General features: G+C 36.6%; 1 protein-coding gene and 1 pseudogene across 5 annotated transcripts in view; both read left to right on the plus strand.

Moving 5' to 3' along the window:
* The window catches only part of RIMKLB (ribosomal modification protein rimK like family member B), a 96,685-nt gene that overhangs the window by 8,067 nt on the left and 64,125 nt on the right, over positions 1-24,493 (plus strand). For all 5 annotated transcript variants that reach the window (XM_069106096.1, XM_069106098.1, XM_069106100.1 and 2 more), the window contains exon 2: positions 4,401-4,627. In XM_069106096.1, coding sequence (XP_068962197.1) covers positions 4,453-4,627 — 175 coding nt within the window. In that variant the 5' untranslated portion in view covers positions 4,401-4,452. The remainder of the gene's footprint in view (positions 1-4,400; positions 4,628-24,493) is intronic.
* Positions 22,198-24,019, plus strand: LOC138175565 (proteasome subunit beta type-2 pseudogene; annotated as a pseudogene).

Genomic DNA, 24,493 nt, shown 5'->3' on the forward strand with positions numbered 1-24,493 from the left:
TTGGGTCTATTAGAGAAAAGTATCCCACAAGGAATTTTTTTTAAAAAACATTAGCAATTTGCTTCCTGTCAGACTGCCCGGAGACTTGAGAAGAATTGAACTTCATGCCCTCTTTGCACAGTAGTCCTCATCCCTACTCTTATGTCATCTTCTCACTCACCACTCTGAGACTCTATCTCAGAAGTTTATGCCTTAGGGGAGTTCCCCTTTTCTTTTCCCTGGTCTCCTCTTTCAAAACCATGACCGAATCAGCCTTACTGTTTCTGTGAGACTGGCTTATGCACCCACTGACAAGCCTTGTAACTCTCCAGACCAAAGCACCCCTCACTGACCACTGCTCTCCTGTGTTTGTGATCTCTCAGTATTAGAATGTAATCTTTTTTAAGGTCATGGTCTGCTCTTACTTTTGTATTTGTATTCTCAGAGCTTGTGTTTGACAGATATTAAGACAAATGCTTTTTCTTGCATTCAGTCTTTTCACTCAGCAAGCATTTTGTAAAGTGCATACTATGTCAGGCACCTTAAGTGTAGAGAATACAAAGGAAAGCAAAAATAGTTCCTGCCCTCAAGGAGCTTACAATTTAGTGTGGAAATATACTCAATGTTATGTGAAGGAAATATAAGCTAAACTTGGAGGGCAGAGTACTAACTATTGGAAAGACCTTTGCTTTAGGGATATAGCTTTGACAGCTGTGTAGAGGGTGAATTGAAAAGGTGAGAACTTAAGGTTAGAGGAACCAATTAGGAGGCTGTTGCAATAATGTACCTGAGAGGTGATGAAGACCTGAATGATAGTGGTAGTTGTATGAGTGGAAGAAAAGGAACAGATGAAAAAGATTTTGTTGACGTAGAATTGACAAGACTTGGTTGCTGAATGCCTGTGTGGGTTGAAAATTTAAGAATGACTAAAGTTGTAAGGATGGTGTTGCCTTGACCACACTAGGGAAGTTTTCAAGGAATGAATTTTGGGAAGATGAGGAGTTCTGTTTTGAACATGTTGAATTTGAGATGTCTAGCTTGAAATACCCAATAGACTTTTGGGAGATGTGGGACTGGAGCTCAAGAGAAAGACTAGAGTTGGATATATAGATCTGTGAGTCATCTGAATAGATGGTAATTGAATCCATGGCAACCAGTGAGGTCACTAAGAGAGTGTATAGAGAGAAGAGGGCTCAGAACAGAGACTTCCCAATACATCCACAGTTAGGGGGTGGGATATGGATGATGATCCAGCAAAGGAACAGTGAGACAGGTACGAGGAGAGACAAGAGAGAGCAGTATCACAAAAACCCAGAGAGAAGAGAGTATTCAAGAGGAAAGGGTAGTCAACAGTGCCAAATACTACAGAGGGGTCATGAAGGATGAAGATTGAAAAAAAAAGCCATTGGTTTTGGTGATTAATTCTCTCTTTAGCCACAGTTGTGAAAGGTACCTCATCTTGTTCTCTTCTAAAAATTTTATGGTGTGATTTTTTTTTTTTAATATTCAGGTCATATATCCATTTTTAATTTACTGTGGCATATTAAGGTAATAGTCTAATCCTAATTTCTACCAAAGTACTTTCCAGTTTTCCCAGAAGTTCTTGTCCAAAATAGAGGCATGTTATCACAAATCTAAAACAGGAAGGAATCTCTATTTTGCAATTAAAAAAAGTCCCAGGAAAAGTAAATGACTTGACCAGAAGTATCCACCATTAATTGATAACTCAGTTTTCAATTATTTTTGTTTGTTTCTTGCTTATCCAGACTGTTCAATTTACTTTTCTGTTTTTAATCAGTACCAAATAGTTTTGATGACTACTGCTTTATAATAAAATTTGAAATCTGGTAATCTTCTGAAGTTAACTCTCTTCCTCACACGCTCCCCAGCTCTAGTAATCTGTTGATAATATAGAGTATGTCTGTCTTTTGTTCTAACTTCTTTGGTATCTATCTGGTTAGACTTTCTGATTTCTTTTATGTCTTCTCTAATTTCTTTGATTGTTCTAGACCATTCTAGAGGTTCTTGGAGTTGTGTCTATTTCATTTCAGGTGGCTTCACAGAATTTATGATGCTATTTTAAGTCTTCCCTGGGAGATTCTGATTACTTTTCCTTTGTTGAAAAGGAAACAGTACTTGGCCACTGAGACTGATACAAAAAAAAAAAGCTCTCTCATTTCTAATCAGTAAACTTTTATTTGTTTTAGTCATTCTGTTAATTTTTTTTTTGGTGACATCATTGGTGAAAACATACTTTCTATCTCTCTCTCTCACAATTACCTCTTACTCCATTGATCCCTTCTCCCAATCTTTACAGTCTGTTTTGTATTCTCCCTGGGATTGGATGAGATCTCTTTTTCAGAGCATCATGGATCATAGGATCACTTATTTAGGCCTAGAAAGAACTTCAGAGACATCTAGTTCAGCCTCCTCATTTTATAGGTGAGGAAACTAACCTCTCCTTAGCCTTTCTTTCAGATCATTTTTTTTAAATCAGATATCTTGCATTTCTTTTTCATAAATTTTTTTTTTGTAATTTTGATTTGGTTCCATTATTTTCTGTTGTCTCACAGGGTATTGATTTCTCTTTAGTCTATTATAATTTTCAGAGATTTCCAATTTGGGGTAAGATTTAGCACTCTTTTGCCTTTTTTTTGGAGGGCAATTGGGGTCAAGTGACTTGCCCAAGGTCACATGGCTAGTTTTTGTGTTAAGTGTCTGAGGCTGGATTTGAACTCAGGTCCTCCTGACTCTAGGGCTGGTACTCTATTCACTACGACACCTAGCCGCCCCTAACACTTTCTTTCTAAACCTACTTATTCTTCTTTTGCTAATTTCCTCCAAAGTTATTTCATTTTTATCTCTTGTGTCATTTCTTAAGTATTCACGTAGTTTGTATCAAAACTATTTTTTTCCTTTTTGTCTCTGCTTGCAATTATTGTGGAATTACTTTCTAGGCTGAATTTTTGGGTATCACTAGAGCAATAATTTTTTTTTATACTGGTTAAGTTCATCTCTACAACTTTAGTTCTGAATTGGGGCTTTGTGTGGCACCACCTCCTGCTGCTCTTTTGGATGGGATGGTGCTTTTATTCTCAAGAACCTGGGTTCCTGTGCTCACTTTCCATTCCTGGAGTTAGTCCTTCTGGGACCTATGAGGTCCAGATTAGGTTTTTAGGACCCTCTATGACATCTCAGGCCAGAGTACTAGGGACCTTGGAGACCTGGGTACCTGGCTTCTCCTGGTCAAGGATATATATTCTGTTCTGTAGATATTCTATATTCTATATGTTGTCATTCCTGATAGCTTTCAAAGGCCCTCATTGTGGATTGCTGACCATCCTGGAATTTGTTTAGGTGAGCCCTCCACATTTGCTGCTTCCAAATATAGACCCTTACAGGCTTCACATGGCTGTAGCCTGACTGGGAGACTGCTGACTTATTTTCTGTCCTCATGTTGGTTATGCTAATGACTTCCTTTTCCTATTGCCCTTGGCCTTATGGCTAACTTTTTTTTTTTGGTGGTTCTGGGTGGAAGAAGTCACACACTATTATTTTTTTTTGTTGAATTTCAATATCATTATTTGATCTAGTGCCAATTTTGGATTTTTTCTTATAAATGTGTGGGATCTGGTCAGTTTACTTCTATTCAGGCAACCATGTTAGCCAGGATTTCTCTTTTAATTCAATTTAGCAAATATTCTCTTTGATTTGCCAACTTTGCTTTTACTAGTATTCCTTCTATTTGTCTGATTACTGCTTCATTTCCTTTGCCTAGTTCATCATTCACCTTTGTCATTTTTTTTTGTAAGTATTAATCCCTGGGTCATTCTCATCTTTTACCCTTTCTGTTCTCTTTCAGAGGTGTAGGAAGAAGTTATAACTATGCCAACTAAGTCCAGTATGGACTCAAGCTATCATGTTACCTAATCTCTGTGGGCCCTCATTGTCCCAACACTTCTACTCTTTTTTTGATTGACCTATCCACATCCCTTTAGTAAATTTAGTAATTTTTCCCCAAACTTTTCTTGAGCCTCTATCATTGCCCCCCTCATTCTCATCAGATGACCTTTCCTCTTTCTTGACCTAAAAAATTCTATGTGAGTTATTTAATTTCTTCAAATATATACCTTAAAACCCTTTCACTTGATCTCCTTTCCCTGATGATGAGGTTTGTGTGTCCTGTTTGTCAGTTAACCCTCTTATGCTCTTCATGGGAATCCTAGCCACGAATGAATAATTAGTAGTCATTCTCAAGGAGACATTACCAGCTGCTGTTACTATTTCTCATCTTTCTGGTGATAGAAAATTTTTCTTAACTATTTGTAGAGCTGTGATCACTAAAACACTATTATTTGTGTGTATAAAGAGAAATTCCTATTAGAGTTCTTGACTTGTTTATGTTTTTTTTCCCCCTCTAGGTAGAGCATAATTTAAAGAGAAAATAATTCAAAGGAGAAAGACCAAATCAAGATGTGTAGCTCTGTTGCTGCCAGATTGTGGTTCTTGACAGATCGTCGAATCAGAGAAGACTACCCCCAACAGGAGATACTTCGAGCTCTAAAGGCCAAATGTTGTGAGGAGGAACTAGACTTTAGAGCTGTGGTGATGGATGAAGTTGTGTTAACAGTCGAGCAAGGGAATTTGGGTAAGAATATGTCTAAGGAAAGGAAATGAGATGATTTTAGTTCCTTTGTGGTAGAGTAGATCTTAAGGATTATTCAACATTTTCTAAAACTAAATGTGACAGGAAGACTGTCCAGTTTCCTAATGGTAAAGTCTTTTTAACCTTTGAAACAGGCCTCTTTAAAAGAATTAGTGAAAATCTATTTAGTGGAGATATCAAAATTAAATTGATCTGTTATAATAGGATAGGAAATAATCCAATAATTTCAGAGGGAAAATTAAAATAATATTCTAGTTTCTTTTAATTTCTGCTGTATTTTCCTTTAGTGAATATTCTGCAGTATGTTTTTGATGATCTCCTTTCGATAAAATTGTCAGTTCCAGGGCTGAATAAAATCTGCTTGTGTATGCATGTGTGGCGATGTCTCTTAATATTGTCAAATTTATTTCCATGAGTAGAAATTAAGAATGTCTTGAGTTGACTCATAAGCATGCCTTGTTAGATCACCCTTATCTTTGCTGTACATAAGGAGAAGGCATATGGGACAGATTTCATACTCTGCTGCTTTACCCCATAAGTCAATCCTTTGAATTTCTGTTTTACCAAGATGTGACTTTTTCTTTCATCTTATTCCTAATTTAGAGAGTTTCATTTGGGGTTGGGACCAGATGTTGGGGTGACCAGAAGGGCTTGTAATTTCTGATTGGTTTTCACAAAACCCTTGCTAGGTCATTGGATAAGGACTTGGTTGACTTAAGATATTTTCCAGGTCACTTATTTGCTTTATAATTTTAGACTCACAATGGGAATATATGATTCAGTTCTCACTTCTGTAAAAGGAAAGAAAAACACTGTTGAAAACTAATGATATACAAATGAACATTTTTCTGTTTTTGAGAATACTTTTAAAAGTATTAATTTATTTTTCTTTGTAGATTGTTGCATTAAACGACTCACCTTCTTAACAACACTGGTATTGGTATTAAAAAGGTAGACTTTTGTTTCCATGGGAAGTTTGATATCATCAAAAGAACTTTGCAATTGTCTTTCACAAGAGATATTCAACAGTGGAACAAATGGTTACCATTTCACAATTAATTGAAAGATCTCAAGAATGCAAGATCCCACTGTGCTTATTGTATGTTAATTATGAAAAACTTTTGATTTGGCATAGCAAAGAGCAGCTTTACTGGCTCTTTTTAAACAAAGTACCTCTTATTCATATATAAATTTTCTAACATTGCTTGAAGAATATAAACAAGCTTTTCTCTTAACTTAAAAAAAACCTTTTTTACTTCTTACTGTCCTATGAAGTGCTCTTGCTCACAATTTTCTGTCATCCTTCTCATAAGATTTTATAAACTAGTTCTTTAAATGTTTTTATTTTTATTGATAATATTTTAACATTGATTACATCCCAGTAAACGGTCCCCATTGTGCCTTGCCATTAGAAAAAGTTAAGCAAAAGCATTTGCTCTGTTGTCTATATGTGTGTTTGTTTATATATATACATATATATATATATGCATACACACATACATACATATTACTTTATATAACTTACCGTTTTTTAAATGAAAGGAATTCTGTTTTAAGCCCAGTCATTTGGAACCAACATTAACAATTTTATTTGACTTATATTCTGGTTTTTAACATTGTCTTTATTCATACCATTATAACCATGTGTTTTGTTTTTTTATCATCTTTTTTTCTTCCTACATCAGATCATAGAAGTCTTGGACATATTTTTTATAGTTATTTGTGTTTGTCATCTGTTATGGCACAAAATCCTATTACATTTATCTAGCACAATTTGTTCATATTTCCAAATTGATAAGCACATAATTGGTTTCCAGCTTTTTGTTATTACAAATAGTCTACTATCAATATTTTTTGCGTATATAGAAATTTTCAGTCACTGACCTCCTTGGGGTATAAAATCAGACTTGGGATTGTAGGATCAAAGAGTATAAACAGTTTGTTAGCTTTTTAAAAAAAATAATTTCAGGTTGTTTTCCAGAAAGACTGTAGAAATAGTGTGTTCATCCTCCTAACGTTCTCTACAATATCTTTTTTTCCCTATTCATATTTATCTAGTTTCATTGATTCTATTTGTGTAAAAGTCTTTTAATTTTTTATAATAAAAGTTCTCTCTTGTCTTTTATCTCTTGACTTGTTTTGGATTCTTACCCAACTATAGAAAACAACTTCTTTTCTCTAATTTTTTTAAAGTAGTATGGCCTATTATGTTTAATTCATTTAACAAATCAGTTTATGTTCTAAACCAGTGTTGCTATTGGCTGCCATTGCATCCTTTGGTAAGGAGAGCAAATGCTTGCTGACTGAAGTGGTTTATTTATTCTTTTGGTCTCCTTTTTGTGGTGATTCATTTATGTTGGTTAAACTTGCTTAGGAAATGGTTATAATCTGTCAATATTTTTTTTAATCTACCATATTTTTGGTGTGACATTGTTTAAATAGGTCAGAATGGAGTTGCCTCAAAATTAAGTAAAATATCTTTTTCTCAGTTTTATTCAGATTAGGTGGTTTTAATATTTATTGAAAAAAGTTGATGATTGAACTGTATGTGTACAACAAATTCAGAAATGGCTCCTGCGCAAGTAACCATTTTTTCTTCTCTTTTAGAATATAGATCATAATGATTCCTTTTTTGCTGACCTAAGTTTTCCTCTTTTGATCTTCCTAATTGTTTCTAGAATTCTAGAGCTTGATAATCCTGCGTGTGCCCCTCCCCCAACAAGTCTTATTCTTCTGCAAAACTGACATTAAGATATTTGAAACAGGCTACCCATTCTTCCTCCCCTCTCCCCCATCCCCCTTAATGACTTTTTCAGGCTAAACATGTCTAGTTTCTTTTACTGATCCTTATGACATAATCATCATCCTCCATGATCTTGATTTCCCATTTCTAAATGCTTCCAGGTAATTAACATCCTTGCTAAAATATGGTTCTATACTCTCCTCTGTTCTTCAGCAAATTGTTCCTGTAATCATCCCTTCTTTCTATCTTTCTCCATCAAATGGTTCCTTCCTATTGCCTACAAACATGTTCATCTCTCTGCTGTTTTTAAGAAACCCTTACTAAACCCTGCCATTCCCCTCAGACTTTTGTTCCATATCTCTCCTTTTTTTCATAGTGAACATTCAGAAAAAAACTTTTATGGTCAAATAAAAACTTCTCTAGCTTTTTATATACTTTACAACATGGCCCCAATCTACTTTTCCAAGCTTATTATCCATTTCTCTTATTTTTGCACTCTGTGGTTCATTCATACTCATCTTTTTACTCTTCTTCACTCCATATTTCATCTATGTGCTTTGCACTGGCTGTTGTCTGTACTTGTGATATACTTCCTCAATTGTAGCTTTAGAATGAATACCTTGTTTCCTTCAAAACAAAACTCTAGTCACCTTTTCATGAAAACTTTGTTGATCCTCACAGCTGCCTCATTCTCTGTCCCTCCAGTTACCTTTTATATATTTTTTAATTTTTTTAAACCTTTTATATTTTTTATGTACTTGACGTAGTACATATTGTCTCCCTTGGTAAAATGTAAGCTTCTTAGAGGCACTGACCTTTTTTTGTCTTTTGTTTTTCTCTTGCTCCTACCACACGGTGGATATTTGTTGACTGATTGATTTGATTCTGTGGTTCTTCCCATCTTTCTATGTCTTGTAACATTTTTGTATCCTTTATTCGTTTTGACAAAAGTCAGGATTCTTCTCTCCCTTTTCAGATCCTTTTCTCTTTGTTTTTACCCTCTCTTCTTTCCTTTTAAATAAACTCTTCATTTTCCAGATAACCTGGAGATCAGGACATGTTCCTTTATCCTCTTTATTTTTCCTTCTAGGAGGAAGACCAGTCTGCCATTTAAGCATTGATAAGATTCACTTGGCAGAGTTAGAAATCAAAACATAGTATAGTCTAAGCACTGCTTTTTATACTTGCTGGATTCAATGTTGTGAGCCTTTTCTTTATTTTGTTCTTTCTAGTAACTATCTGGGGATAACTGCAATGACAAGAATGCCTGTGCATTCTTCAACTCTGGAGTTGTCACTGTCCTCAACACACCTTGACAACCACACCTACCTCATGTCTTACTAATATTTTATCATTAGCTTATAAACCCCACCTGATTTTGCCTTACCACTTTCCTTCTGAAATCTTCTTAATTTAGTTTTTATTTGAAAAGTATACTTTTCTTCTCTGGTCTTCAGCTTGAGTCCCTCTCTTCATCTCTTCCAGTTGGACCCTTTTTATCCTCTTCAGGTTCTTTTCCAGTCGTAGTCTTCCTGTAGTACTACCTTTTCTTCCTTCAGCTTTAACCCCATTTCCTCCTTTATCTCTAGTTTTTCTCCTCCTTCAACTTTTCCTTAATCTTATCAAATTTCCCCTACTCAAATTTAGTTCTTGGACTCCTTCACAATTCCAAACCTCATTTTCTTGTTCTCTCCTCATGCAACCATCTCATATAAAAATTTGTAAATAATTTGGTTTTCTGACAAAATGACTCATACTAATGTTGATCAAGGAAATACTAGCTTTATCTTAGGTGTTCTATACTTGGCAGAAGGAAAAAGAAGTAATATTAATGAACAAGATGAAGAAAGACAGAGAAAGAGGAAAATGAGGAGAGACTTATTACAGAAGACAAGAGAAAGTGTCAAGTAGGAGTACCAGTTCACAACTTGATTTATCAACAGTGCACTAATGCATCCGTTTTCCCATGGCCCTGCCATTATTTGCCATTTTTCTTTTTTTTTGGTCACCTTTGCCAATCTCATGGGTATGAGGTAGAGTTTTGGATTTGCTTTAATTTGAAATACTGAGTGATGTGAATCACTTTTTCATAATGATTGTTGATAGCTTGGATGTCTGAGTATTGCCTCTTCATGTCCTTTAGCCATTTATTGCCGTTCTTGTTCTTATGATTAGAGATAATTAAACAAGGAAACTGATGAGGCTGATAAGAATATGTGGAAAAGAGTAGGGGCCCTAGGAGTAAGCATGACATAGAGGATAATGGATGAAATAAGACTAAGAATTGGTGAAGTAGGTAGGAAGGAGAACCAAGAGAGTAGTGTCCCTTACCCTCAGAGAAAAGAGTTTCTAGAAGGAGGTGGTCACTTGTCCATTGCAGCAGATAGATTGTGAAGGATGATGCCTGAAAAAAACCTTATCAAATATGACATTTAAGAGATGGTTGGTAGTTTTGGAGAGAGCCATTTCAGTTGAGTTATGAAGTTAGACCCAGATTGCAAAGGATTGGAGAATGAATGAGAGGAGAGAAAGTGGAGGTAAATTTTTTAGGAGTTTGGCTAAGTAACAGGAAAGATACAGTTATCCCTTCCACACCTCAACTTTCCCCATCACAGTTCCAATATATCACAGGGTGGCATAAGAAATTAAGTGGAAATTTTGGGGGAGTTTTGCTGAAGCCACAGATAACACAAAAAAGTTTAAAAACTCAAAAATGCATAAAATATATGTATTGTATTATATAATATTAATCCAAATTTTACAGTAAGGTACTATAAACACCCCAATGAGAGAAAAAAAAATCAGACTTCTCTGCTATGGAGAGAGAAAAAATTTTACACAGATTTTCCACATTGCAAGGGTTCTGTTCCCTTAACACCTGTAATGTGGAAGGAATAACTGTAGGATGATAGCTGGAGGGAATAGTAGAGTCAGTTGAAGACTTTAAGCATGAGAGAACCTTTTTTATTTTATGCTTTTTTGGAGGGCAATTGGGGTTAATGATTTGCTCAGGGTCACACGGCTAGTAAGTGTTAAGTGTCTGAGGCCGAATTTGAACTCAGGTCCTCCTGACTCCAGGGCTGCTGCTCTATTCACTGTGCCACATAGCTGCCCCTGAGAAAAACTTTTTATGAAAGCAATAAAAACAAACCAGGTTTAAGATTTGGTAGAGAGGGGGGTAAGTAAGGATGCACTCTGTTGGAGAGGATAGTCTGCATGGGATCAAGGACACATTCAGAGGGGTTGACCTTGGTAAGGCAAAGGGCCCCTGCCTTTTCAGATTCTGGTAGAAAGGTGAGGAGTAAGTGGAAATGTTAAGTAGTTTTGTGATGAAGAGAAGGGGAGAAGAGGGAGCTTCTTATGACCTCACTTCTTTTAAGCGCTGCATATATTATTGTCCTACTCTTTGTGACCCCGTGGACCAATACCGTGCTTGACAAAGATGCTGGAGTGGTTTGCCATTTCCTTCTCCAGTGGATTAAGGCAAATGGAGGTTAAATGACTTGCCCAGGATTGCACAGCTAGTAGTGTCTGAGGTCAGATTTGAATTCAGGTCTTCCTGACTACAGGCCTTGCACTTTATTTACCAAGCCACTTAGCTCAGCTCTCTGTAGCTACTTGGCACAATGAATAGAGCACCAGGACTGGAGTCAGGAAGACACATCTTCCTGAGTTCAAATCTGACCCTAGTAACTCACTAGCTGTGTGACCCTGGGCAAGTCACTTAACCCTGTTTGCCTCAGTTTACTCATCTGTAAAATGAGCTAGAGAAAGGAAATGGCAAACCACTCCAATATATTTGCAAAGAAAACTCCAAAAATGTGGTTACAAAGAGTTGGACATGACTGAAGAAAAAGTGCTATACATAATAAACACTTAATAAATGCTTTTTTGTTGATTGATAGTAAAGGGAGTTATATGGTCCTTAGCTAAGAGAGGAGAGAGGCTTAAGGATGGAAGTAAAAATTTAAAAAGTTTCTGTGGAAAGTAAGTTAGGGAAGCAGTTAGGTAAAGCATTGCCTTACTGTGGTAAGGGCCCAGTTGAAGTGGGATGACATGAAATTAGAATGTTCCTATTCAGCATAGTAGTGTAACTGTAAGTTACACAGCATTGCCATTCCATTCAGTAACTTGTGACTAGGAAAAGGCATAGCATGGGAATAATCCAGGGCTCAGGTCTCTCAAGAGTTGAGCAGCAGTAGGAGGACATAAGGGCAAGGGATTGGAGAGTAAAGGACAGTCACAGAGTTGGATTGGCCAACTAAAGGAACACAATTGCAGAAGGATGGAAATGAAGTCAGCAGAGGCCTGAGAGAGTACTGGGAAGGTAGGAAAGTCAGAGGTCTTAGTGAATGTGGAGGCTTAGAGTTTAACTGGAGATGACATGATAGATTATTATTCACAGAAACATGGGAAGGTTAGGAGGATCAGGAATGGCATTTGGAAGGTGGTGTGTAAGATGCATCTTGAAGGATATAAGGATTTCTGTGAAGTGGATATAAGCGGGGAAGTGCATTCTAGGAATGAGAGACAGTCTTGTAAAGATACGGGGCCAGGAGATGGAATGTTGTGTGTGGAAACAGCTGAAGATTAGACTGCCTGGATTACAGAGTTCAGAAAGCAGACTGTTTGGTGAGACTGGAAATATGGGTTTGGACCAAAATGTGAAGGTGGTTTAAAAGTCAAACAGAGGAGTCCATATTTTATCTGAGAGGCCATAGGGAGCCATTGGAGTATATGGTCAGATTTGTGCCCAAGGAAAATCCCTTTGGCAGACATGTGACAAATAGATTGAAGTAGATGGACATTAGGCAGGGAGACTGATCAGAAACCAATGGAGAGAACTCCAGTGAGAGCTTTGAACCAGGATGACTAGCTATGTGAGTTAGAGAAACAGTGTCAGATATGAGAAATATTGTGGACATAAAAATATAAGATCTGACAGCTGATCCAGCTACATGGAATGTGGTAGAAATAAAGAGGCACTGAGGATAATGCCAAGATTATGAACCTGGAAGATGAAAGAATGTCTATATCAGAAATAGAAAAATTCAGTAAAGGAATAATGAGTTCATAAAATCCTATCATTTGAATTTTAGAAGAGATCATCTAGCCCAACCCATACACAATAATAAACCCATTGTAGAATACAGGACAAATGGTTTTCCATCTTCTACTTGAAGATCTCTCCAAGGAGATTTTTCTCTTTTTTGGACATGTTGAAATGATCAGTAGGCAGTTGATGAAGTGGAACTGGCTCCATAGAGAGAGACTGGGGCTGGATAGATCTGCATCGTCTGTTGGTGGTAGTTCTTTTTTCCTCAAAGAAGACCAAAGTGACATCACTGTGTCGAGGGGATCAAGGTACAGTCTGACAGATCAGACCACAATGAACTCAGAAGGCTGTACCACAGGTCAGGCACAAATAGTCCACGTGAACATTTGAAGTGGAGATGTCTAAATTTTGCAGATCTTTCTTTTGAGCTACTGTAATTCTGCTTTGCTTGTGGAGAGCACTTTCTTTGATGTGGGCATGCCATGCTGGGTGGTCCTATGCCACTATCTCCCATGCCTCACAATAGATTCCAAAGTTCTTCAGGTTTAGGTTGGATACTAGCTACAACTTTATTTTGTGATTCTTTGAAATTACTTTTGTGACAGAATAAATTATTTTATATCTCTGACCTTCATTTTTTTCTCATGTATAAAATGATGGCATCACTGTATCTGATGACCTCTAAGATCTCTTCCCCTCTGAATCCTGTGATTTATAGTTTGCATGTGTTAAATATAATTTTCATAAATTGTTGTGGTCAAAAGAACATAATTTGGTAATTAATTTTTTAGTGATGAGCCATGGGCTATGGACAAAAACACAGATACTTCCTAGCAGGCTACGTGTGATAGTGTGATAGTACCACTACTTGCTAAATCTTGTGTTCCACTATAATAGTCTTTGAGAAATACATCATTCTATACCAAAATGAAATGATGGATTTGAACTTTATTGAATTATTATTATTCTTGTTTTTCCTTCTGCAGTCACCTCTCACTTCTTCCTGTCCATGGACTATTTCTTCTAATTGGTTACCTTATTTTTATACAGTTCTCTAAGTGTGAGGATTTAATGTTTCCTAGGAGCAAAAGACTTTTTATAGAAAATGTTAAGCAGAAGCTCTTTTTTGCTTACTTCTAGGTTCATCTCTGTTGTTTGAGATGCTAAATTTAAGTAACATTTTGTGTTGCTTTTATAGGATTCTACTTTTAAAATTCCTGTGATTGAGTGGTTTGGCCTCATTAAGAACCTGAGAGACTTGGGGCTGTGATTGTTGACAGTTGCAGCCCTTCAGGAAATGAAATTAGGTTTGCCCAAAACTTTTATGCTGCTTTTTGAAAGTGTGTGGTATTGGGGAGTTTTTTTTTTAATGTGCTGAGGAGCAGAATGTTATAGTGATTACAAAAAATATCTTTTACCTTAAATTAATTTTCAGTCTTATAATTGTGTAATTTGTTTTAGTCTACTTTGAACCTGAAGAGATTTCATCTAGTCTGATCCCTTCATTTTGTAGATGACAAAACTTAAGAAATTAAATGATTTGTTGTGTAGCCTGCTGCTGTGTAGCAGCAGAGTTCATTACATCCTAGGTCTCCTAACTCCTAATTCTGAATTCTTTTCATAAGTCCATTGGCTTTGTCCTTAGTTTTTCATGTGTCATTCTTTTGAGGTTTCAGAGTTGCTCTCAACTGTTCTTGTCTTCTGAACTGTTGGTAACTTTGTTTAGCTTTTTGTCTAGTACTGATGTTTTTAACTTTATTCTCCATTTTATTGGGGAAAAACTATTAAATATTAAGAATATACTATGTATAAAGGCATTGCTTTTATGTGAGGTTTTCTCTTTGAGCTAGAAAGCCCCAAAGGGGTCAGAAAGAATTAGATACAACTGAATAACAACATTTCCTGGTGAATTACATTTTTAAAAATTTTGTATAAATAATCAAACTATTGGAGATTTGCTATTTTATTGGATTGGTTAGATTTGTTAGAATTAGACATGTTTTTTAAAGACTCTATTTTTTTTTTTTAATTTTTTCTCTTTTTTAAAGCAATTGGGGTTAAGTAACTTGCTCAAGGTTACACAGCCAGTTATTTCTGGATGTGGTGGTAAGTATCTGAACCCGGATTCAATCCCAGGTCATCCTGACTCTGGGGCCAGTGCTCTTACTCACTGAGCCACCTGGCCGCTCCGACTCTATTTTTCCTAATAGCAGTATAATATTATAATAGTATTTGACTTGACCCACACTGTAATTATAAACATACTGAGATATCCTTACCAAGTTTAACCAGCTACAAGCTGGCTATAGAACTTTTAGTTAACCATTTCAATTAATAACCCTTATGAAGACCTAAGTTTGACTTGGAATAATTTTAAAACATAACAGATAATGCTCAGATGTTAAATTTTTTTTTTAAGCAATTGGGGTTAAGTAACTTGCTCAAGGTTACACAGCCAGTAATTTTGTATAGGTGCCAAGTATCTGAGGCTGGAACTGATCCCGTAGTCTCCCAATGCCGGGGCCGGCGTTCTTACTGCATGAATTTTTTTTTTTTTAGTCAGAGAGCTACAGAATTTGGAAATAATCTAGTCTATTGCTCACCATAAAGATAGCCTGCTATCTGTGCTTATTTATTAGTTAGGTTAAAATAAGAAAAATTAAAAGACATACTTAAGAGAAAAAGACATAGTGTATATATATGTAACTAGCCTTTGATGGATTGTGAAAAAATTCAATGATACTACCAGTATTTTTCCTAAATAATTATTGTAAACATTTCTACCCATCAAAACATTCTACACCAATCTACTGATCTTCCCTTTACTCCTCACATTTTAGCTTGTTTTAAAAGAAAAAATGATGCAAGGAACAGTTATTGGTATTCTATTAATGATACTGCTAAAGTTCATAAATGACAAATTTCCAAGTAACTGAATTTTTTTTTTTACATGAATGGCATTGTTTTCTTCTTTGGGAGATGGAAATGTAAAGCTCATTTTCTTCGGTTTTTGATTTTGGGTTAACTTCAAGGTCGTGCCTATAAGATTGCTAATACCACTCAGGAAGAGCAAAGAAGTAACTGCTGATTAGAGTAATAGCATGTGTTTTTCTGGGTGTACTGTAGGAAGCATATAAAACCCAGGAAAGGTCAGGTCTCTGGGTTAGTCTTTAGAAACTGATGATTGTTAGAACTGAGTATGGAGGAGAATCAGGTAAGTTTTGAGATTCCTGCTATCTGAGTGACTTCCTATGGTGTATCTTTGTTAGTGTTCTCCTTTGAGGTATGTGTTTTGTTTAAATTTTGTGATAGGTTGCCTCTTATGTAAAGAGTATACCAGAGGGTTTTGTGATAACTGTCACGAGGTCACTGACAGCTACATCCTTAGTAACATCTCCTGAACTCTCCCTCTGTCAGAGTTCCAGGGGACATTGATAGTCAGTTGTCTTAGAATCTTGACAGTATGTATACTTGGTGGACTGCTGGGATCCTAGAAGATATGAATATGAGGTAAATATTTTTTTCTCTTTCAACAAGAAGAGGTTTCTGCTACCATTGTCTTTTAAAATAAAATGTTTAAGGCTTATTTTCCTTCTAACCAGTGTGATCTACAGGCTCCTAGTGGTCCCCAAGACCCTTTCAGTGGGTCATTGAAGTCAGAACTGTTTCATAATAATACCAAGAAGTTATTTGCTTATTGAATACTCGTCCCTTTTCCAACTAAATATTTGTGTGAGGCTGGATTTTCTTCATATTCTTCAACCAGAAATATTGCAACAGATTGAATGTAGAAGCAGATAAGAGAAGCCAGCTGTCTTGTATTAAGCCAGATATTAAAGAGATTTGCAGAAATATGTAAACTAATGCCATTCTTAGTATTTTTTTTTACTTTTGGAAATTAGTTTTTTCATAAAAATTTCATTTATATTAACATAATTATTGTTATTTCAAAATAAATATTTTAAAAATTCATTTTAATTTAGAATGTAGTAAATATCAATAGGTGTAATACACATAAACATAAGCTCTTTGGGATCTTCAATAATTTTTTTTTTAAAGCAATCGGGGTTAAGTAACTTGCTCAAGGTTACACAGCCAGTTATTTCTGGGTGTGGTGCTAAGTATCTGAGCCCGGATTTGATCCAGGTCATCCCGACACTGGAGCCGGTGCTCTTACTCGCTGAGCCACCTGGCCGCCCCGATCTTCAATAATTTTTAAGAATATAAAGGGATCCCGAGACCAAAGTTTTAGAACTACTGTACTGACCCGACTTATTAAAGTTGGTGGGACTCCATTGTGTTTGGGGTGGGATAAGCATTTATTAGTACCTATAATGTGCTAGGTACTATGTTAAATGTTACACTGTTACTATCGTACTCTGTCTTCTGAGCAACCCTGGGAGGTGGGTGCTATTATAATCCCCTTTTTACTGAGGAGGAAATTGAGGCAGATGGAAGTTAAGTGACTTGTCCAGGGTCACACAGCTAGTAAGTGTCTGAGGATGGATTTTAACTCTGGTGTTTCTTATTCCAGGTGTAGCATTCTATCCTCTGTGACACTAACTGCCATATAAAACCCAGACAGTTCTCCAAAGCCAAACAACCTGTGATTAAAATTGTTCTAGGCTCAATATTACTGCATTTGTAGTATTTCTTATGAAAGTATTTAACTTTGAGAGCACTAGGTTTTTCTTCAGTGAAACAGTCTGTCCACAGAGGTGACTTTAGGTTCTGGAAAGCTGTCAACAGAGTGCAAACTCTTAACAGGTTTTGAATTTGGGTCCAGTGACAGGCTGAATTTGTTGTTCAAAAACTAGTCTAGTTAAGCAAGCACAGTGAGGCTTATCAACAGATTGATTACCAAATGAATTTTTTTTTAATTTTAATTTTTTGTCCAAGATGGCTTCTATGCCATACAAAAGTACAAAATAGTATAGTGTTAGTCCCATGCAGCTTCTTTTGATTTCCACAGTGGCAGTAGTAGAAAAAAGGAACAGTCCTGGGATCATCGATTTATAGCTAGAAGAAACTTTAGAGGTCATTGATTCCAGACCTTCATTTGAGGAAACTTGAGAAGCAGAAATGTTAAGTGAATTGATAAAGTCAGACAGGTAGTAAATAGAATAGTAATTTGAACCCAAGTCTTTCTACTGTTCTGTACTGCATCCCATTCAACAGGGGAATTGTAATTGTATATACACTGAACCTCTGAATTAATTCTGGGTAATTTGAGCCCATTGTGGAAGGATTTGGGAACTTTTTATTTTTCAGTAGTTTCAGTCGTGTCTGATTCCTCCTGACCCCATTTAAGGCTTTCTTGGCAAAGATATTGGAATGGTTTGCCATTTCCTTCTTCACTTCATTTTACAGATGAGGAAATTTGGGCATACCAGGTTAAGTGACTTGCCCAGAGTCACACAGCTAGTAAGTATCTGAGACCAGATTTAAACTTGGGGAAGATAAGTCTTCCTGATTCTAAGCCTGGCACTCTATATCCATTAAACCACCTAGCTGCCCCATTTGGTAACTACCATTCTCAAAATATTCTGTATTCTAGATGACTGAGGTCCATGGTAGTATCAAGCTGAGCCTGGCAGCTGCCTCCCCCTTTCTTGCCCCCTGAATCTCTGTCTATATTTCTTTCTTGGCATTTGTGCCTATACCTTCCCTCCTCTGCTTCCTCCTTGTTGCTTAGAATTACACCGTTCTTAGACTGTTTTTAAACACTTATAATGTGCCATTTTTGTGCTTCAAATAGCAATGAGTTGATGTCAAACAGCATCAATATTAATGTTTTTGCTGTGATCAAATAAGAGCATAGAATAGAACTTACAGGTGAATAAAGGGACAGGTTGTATGTTCCTCATGGAGAGCTATAAGAAAATAATTTCATAGGAGTCTTGATTATCTCATTTCAGAGTGTTCATAATGAGCAAGCAGAATACTATTAATATCATTTTAGCTTAAGTGCTATCATCTTTTGCAAAAAATGGAGAAATTGTATGAAGAATTTCTAAAATTTCTCAATGCTAATGAAGTCTTGACACTCAGTGACTTCAATGGCAGGTACATGTGGGAAGACAGTGAAAACCATGCTGGAAAATAAGGTTTGGGGTTAAAGGCTTATAGATTCTTCAAAAGCCTCCTTAATGATAACTTTTCTTAGAAAAAAGATTTAGAAGATGCTATATGTGGCAAGCAATGAAGGACATACCAGAAAATGAAGTTGACACTTTCTTATGAAAAAAGAAATGACAGACTATAGAAGTTGTTTCAGAATCAGCTGTTGTGCTATCTTATCATTAATTGGTTAGAGCAAAAGTCCAAGCAAGTACCAGTTGGAGCAAAACATAAAGACAGTATACGTGAGATAATCCTTTGTCAGCATAACCTCTTTAAGCAAGCTGTTGACTCAGAAATGGTAATTAGACAAAAATAAAGACAAGGATTCTATTATTTCTTGAAGAAACTTAATCCTAACAAGCATAGAGAATGTAATAACCTGTGTTGTCTATTGATTTTTAAAATGTTCTATTAATATTTTAATCTTTTTTTAATACCATACACAGGAGTTTTTTTATGCCACTTTTCTCTTATAATACCTCCCAAGCCCCACACTGAACCTTCCCCTGTATCAAAAACAATCATTTAAAAAGAGAAATATCTGACATAAAGTGGCTAAATCTGTTGGTTCTGTTGGCATATATGATGTTCCATAGCTATATTTCTCCATCTCTATGCATAAAGGAGATCAGTGTTTCATCATAAGTTTTATAGGGTCAAGATTGGGCATTAATTAGTTTCATTGCCTTTTGGTATTGTTTTTGTTTACAGTGTTTAATATGTATATTGTTTTCCTGGTTCTGCTTATTTAGCTCTCTGTCATTTTGTACAAATCTTTCCAGGTTTCTCTGAATTGCTCATATTTGTTATTTGTTAAGATTCTAATAACTAGGTGCTTTGCTAAGCACTTTACAAATATTATCTTACTTGACTCTCAGCACAACCCTGCAAGCTAGGTACTGTTGTCCCCATTTTACAATTAAGGCAGAGAGGTTAAGTGACTTGCTCTTACCTAAGGGTCATACAACTAGTTTGATTTGAATCCAGGTCTTCTTGACTCCAGGCCCACTACTGTTTTCACTGCACCACCTAGCTGTCTAATTGTCTGAAAACAAGGAGGGCGGGTGTGTCTAGATGAATAGAGCACCACCCCTGGAGTCAGGAGGACCTGAGTTCCGGCCTCAGACACTTAACACAAAAACTAGCCCTGTGACCTTGGGCACTTAACCCCAATTGCCCTCCAAAAAATCAAAATCAAAAACAAAACAAGGAGGATGGTAAAAAGAATGATATGATAATTTAGTGTTTAATGAGTATTTGTTGAATTGAACTGGTATATTGCAGTTATTTAAACAAGCACAGAGCCAAACATTTGTCAGCAATGGAAGTATGGGACCAAAAACAGATCCTTGTTTTCCTTCCTTGAGTAAAAAATTGTAATAATAATCTCTACTCATATAATGCTGTGTGTCAGTTACTGTGCTTAGCACTTTACAAATATTATCTCAGCTGATTTCACAACCCTGGGAGGTAGGTGCTACTGTTATCCTCATTTTTCAGATGAGGAAACTGAGACAGGGTTTAAGTAACTTGCCCAGGGTCACACAGGAAATGTCTGAGGGCATTTTTTGAGCTTAGGTGTTCCAGACTTCAGGTTCAGCTTCTGTACTACAGCACCACCTAGTTGCCTCATTGTCTAGTAGCAAGACAATGAAAGCAACTAGACATATGATTCTGAACCCAAGATTAATATAAAGCAAGGTATTCTAATCAACTTAGCTAAAATAATCCTAGTCATAAAGAAAACAAAGACAGAAAAATAAAAGTACCCATGGAGAATGGACTTGTTGTACACCTCAGAAAGAAAACATGAAATAAATCTGGTTGTAACAATAATAAAAACCACTCATTCAGGCATCTAGGTGGCCCAGTGGACCTAGCTCTATGACCCTGGGAAAATCACTTAACCTCTTTGCCTCACTTTTTTCATCTGTAAAATGGAAATAATAATAGCATATACCTCCCAGAGTTGTGAGGATCACAACAAGGAAATGACATTTGTAAAGCATTTAGCACAGTAGGTGGTAGGTACATAGGAGGCATTATATACATGCTGTTATTACTGTTGCTATTATTATTTCAAAATTTTTCTTATTTTTCATTGTTTGGAGCAATATTTCTCTATAATTATTGATCATTTATAATTCTTTTAAAAACTATTCATTTCCTTTAAGCACTTGTCTGTGACTCTTGGACTTATGTTTGTGTCTTATTGACGTCAGACTCTTAGATGATATTTAATGCAGAGATTTTTTTTCCCTTACTATGCTGTTGTATGTCTTAATTCTAGCTGTGTTGATTTTTGTCAGGAAACTTTTAAATTTTATGTTAAGATAGTTTTTTTTCCCTTAACAATGTTCTTTATTTCTTGGTTATAAATTTTTTACCCTAACCATAGTTATACTTTCTCCCATTTATCTATATTTTCCCCTCATTATTACCTTTAATATTTTAGTTCAGTTAGAACATAATGTGGCGAAAGTATAATTTTATTTTCTTTTTGTTGTTTATATGTTTAATTCCTTTCTTATTAGTAGCCTTTTGAGAACTATTAAACAGTAATGGGGAGAGGTGTCCTTTGCTTTACCCTTATGCCTCATACATAATGGGAAAATGTCTAATTTTTTAAAACCATTTCAGATAGTACTAGCTTTTTATTATATACCAAGGGAAGTTAGATGCCATTAAATTCAGTCTCCTCATTTCATAGATGAGAAAATTAAGGCTTAGAAAAGTTAACTGATTTGCCCAGAACCATATAAATTGGTAAAAAAAAAAATGAGGCAAGGAATTATACTCGGGTCTTCTTGACTCTAGGTCTAACGTTCTATCCACATGCACTATTGTATAACTGCCACTTAGCTCCTGAAGTAACAGTAGAAGACTGAGAAAGTAACCCATTCCAACTCAAACCAGCCCCTTTGTGCCAAAATGGGATCCCATTTGTCTTCATTTTGAGTTTTGGCCAGTGGCTCAGAAGTGATCCTGTATGACATTCTCTCTTGCTCACCCTTTGACGAGAATATCACACTCACCCAAATCCATGACTGAAGAATGTAAACAACTATAGGAGAGAAAACCCAGCAGTTTAGAACCTCTGCCCCTCCATCTACCCATCCCCAGTTTTAGAAGAACTAAAACCTCTTAAATCTATGGTCCTTCTTTGGAGGTGTTTTCCATATTCCCTTGCAGTGATTTTACTTTATATTTGACATGTTCTTTTTTTATTCAGGTTTGTGGAGTTTGATAATTATGCTTTAAATCAGTTTATTCCATTATGTCCTAATCATATATACTTTTTGAATTTTTTTTTAAAGTATTTGACTCAGTAGAACAAAATACAACTTCAAAAGTTCCATTCTAGTTTCAGTTTTTCTCTCCATTGTATATCTCTATTTCTTTTATTCCTATTGAACTGACATTTTTACATTATAGCATGTGGGTGATTATTCTGAAGATGGCTAAGCATGAAGCCTGTTACAGTAACTAGACATGCTCATTAGCATCAGTCAAGGCAATAGGTCTCTTTCTTATCATGAGCTCTGTGAAGTTTTCAGATTTGGCCAACAAAGGGGCTGTCTGCAGGCATGTTGAAGGATGGTTGTGCCCTAACATGTAACTGCTTCTAAGCTATGAAACACATTCTGGGAATATTAGATGAAAAATCCTGGTGTGGTAGATGAAAGTAACCATCACTCTTGCATCAGACATTTCATTTGGCACATCCTTCCATGAAGGAAGTTACCATGTTTACTCAACTTCTCTTCTTCAAAGTTTGATGTGCCCAGTTCCTTCAGCTAATCATTATGTGAATTGGACTAACAGGTTGTTTGGTTGCTTTTCTTTTGGACATTCAAGTTTTTTGTTGAAATATACCAGTGTTGGGAGGGAAGGGAAGAAGGCAATAGTAAATACAAAATGATAAAGTGGCATTGTCTGGAGGTTATTTATAATTTATTATTTCAGGCAATTTGATCAGACCATGACATATTGAACATGCAACCCATTGACACAATCTTTCATTTATGTGTTTAGATGTATGTATATCTGTAGAGTGTATTGAGCTGATGTTTTGGTGAACATTGAACCATTCGCTGCCATAAATATCTCTTTAACACCGATCTTCTCTTGGTGTTGGCATTCAGTTTTGTTTTGTTTTAACGCAGTCAGGGTTAAGTGACTTACCCAAGCTCACACAGCTAGTAAATGTATGTATTTGAACTCAAGTTCTCCTGACTCCAGGGCCAGTGCTCTATCCACTGTGCCATCTAGCTGCCCTAGCATACAGTTTTGAATCACAGAATACCATTTAGGCAAATCAATATTGCAAGTGACATCAAGGTTAATGGAAAAGCATATGAAAAGATCTAAGTCGCTTGAAGGCCAGAGCTGTTCTTGTCTTTGTGTCTCTAGTGTCTAATACTTTGCACATAGGAGACACTTTCCAGTTTTGTTGAATTGAGTAGTGAATGTATGCAGACTGAAGCTTGTTACTCATGATGATGTGCAGGAATTGCCATGTTAAGGCATTAAGAACATTTGTTAGAAAAGAAAGTAGATCAGTGAGGTAGTGACAGTGACAGATTTTTAAAAAAACTTGTGTCCAGGCCCCTTCCACTTCAGCCTGCGCGGTGCTGTCTCACCGGTGAGCCAGCGGTGAGAAGGAACCGTAGGTAGACCCGGCCTGAGCTGTGTCCCGTCCTGTCCCTCAGCCCGCCATGGAGTACCTTATCGGCATCCAGGGGCCCGACTACATCTTGGTGGCTTTAGACCGCATGGCCGCCAGCAACATCATTCAGATGAAGGACGATCATGACAAGATGTTCAAGATGAGTGAGAAGATCTTACTTCTGTGTGTTGGAGAGGCTGGAGACACTGTGCAGTTTGCTGAATATATTCAGAAAAATGTACAGCTGTACAAGATGCGCAATGGATATGAATTGTCTCCCACAGCAGCAGCTAACTTCACATGTCGAAATCTGGCTGACTACCTCCGGAGTCGGACCCCGGAGTCGGAGCGTCAGCCTCCTGCTGGCCGGCTACAATGAGCATGAAGGACCCGCACTGTACTATATGGACTACCTGGCAGCCCTGGCCAAAGCTCCATTTTCAGCCCATGGGTATGGTGCCTTCTTGACCCTCAGCATCCTAGATTGTTACTACAAACCAAGTATCACACGTGAGGAGGCCATAGAGCTCCTGAAGAAATGTCTGGAGGAGCTCCAGAAGTGCTTCATCCTGAACCTACCTTCAGCGTTCGGATCATTGACGGCATCCATGAGCTGGACACCATCCTCCCTTCCAAGAAGAGCTAACCTACCACTGAACCCCAACTGACCCCACCAGCCAGCTTACCTTTTTGCAATTGGCTCCTTTACTATCGGTTTCTACACTTCTGAAATTCAGAGAACTAGATCCCAATAAAGCTGGATATTGACGAGAAAAAAAAAAACCTTGTGGCTAGGTGGCACAGTGAACAGAGCACCAGCCCTGGAGTCAGGAGGACCTGAGTTCAAATCCGGCTTCAGACACTTAACACTTACTAGCCTTGTGATCTTGGGCAAGTCACTTAACCCCAATTGCCCTGCATTCCCACCTCCAAAAAGCAAAAAAAAAGCTTGTGTCCAATTCTGTGATCACAAATTTTATTTTGGCTCCATAAAACGAATGTTTTATAATTTTTGGTAATTTTTAGATTAGTTTGAATGATCATTTGGAGATGGTAAATCAGAATGCTTTTTTCAAGTATTGTATCTCAACATATGGGAATCACTAATATAGATGTTCAGTTTTTGCTGTCTTTAGTGTTTAAGATTAGACACAGTACTAGAAAATATGCTTCTGGACATGATTCAACAGAATATATATTGATTCTAAAATTTCTTGCTTTATCCTCACCCCTTTGACCTTATGGAAAGGGACAGAT

The sequence above is a fragment of the Petaurus breviceps genome, unplaced genomic scaffold (genome assembly GCF_028583685.1).
Source record: "Petaurus breviceps papuanus isolate PSGF00001 unplaced genomic scaffold, PetGlider_PUasm1.0 78, whole genome shotgun sequence".
In the NCBI taxonomy this organism is placed as follows: Eukaryota; Metazoa; Chordata; class Mammalia; order Diprotodontia; family Petauridae; genus Petaurus; species Petaurus breviceps.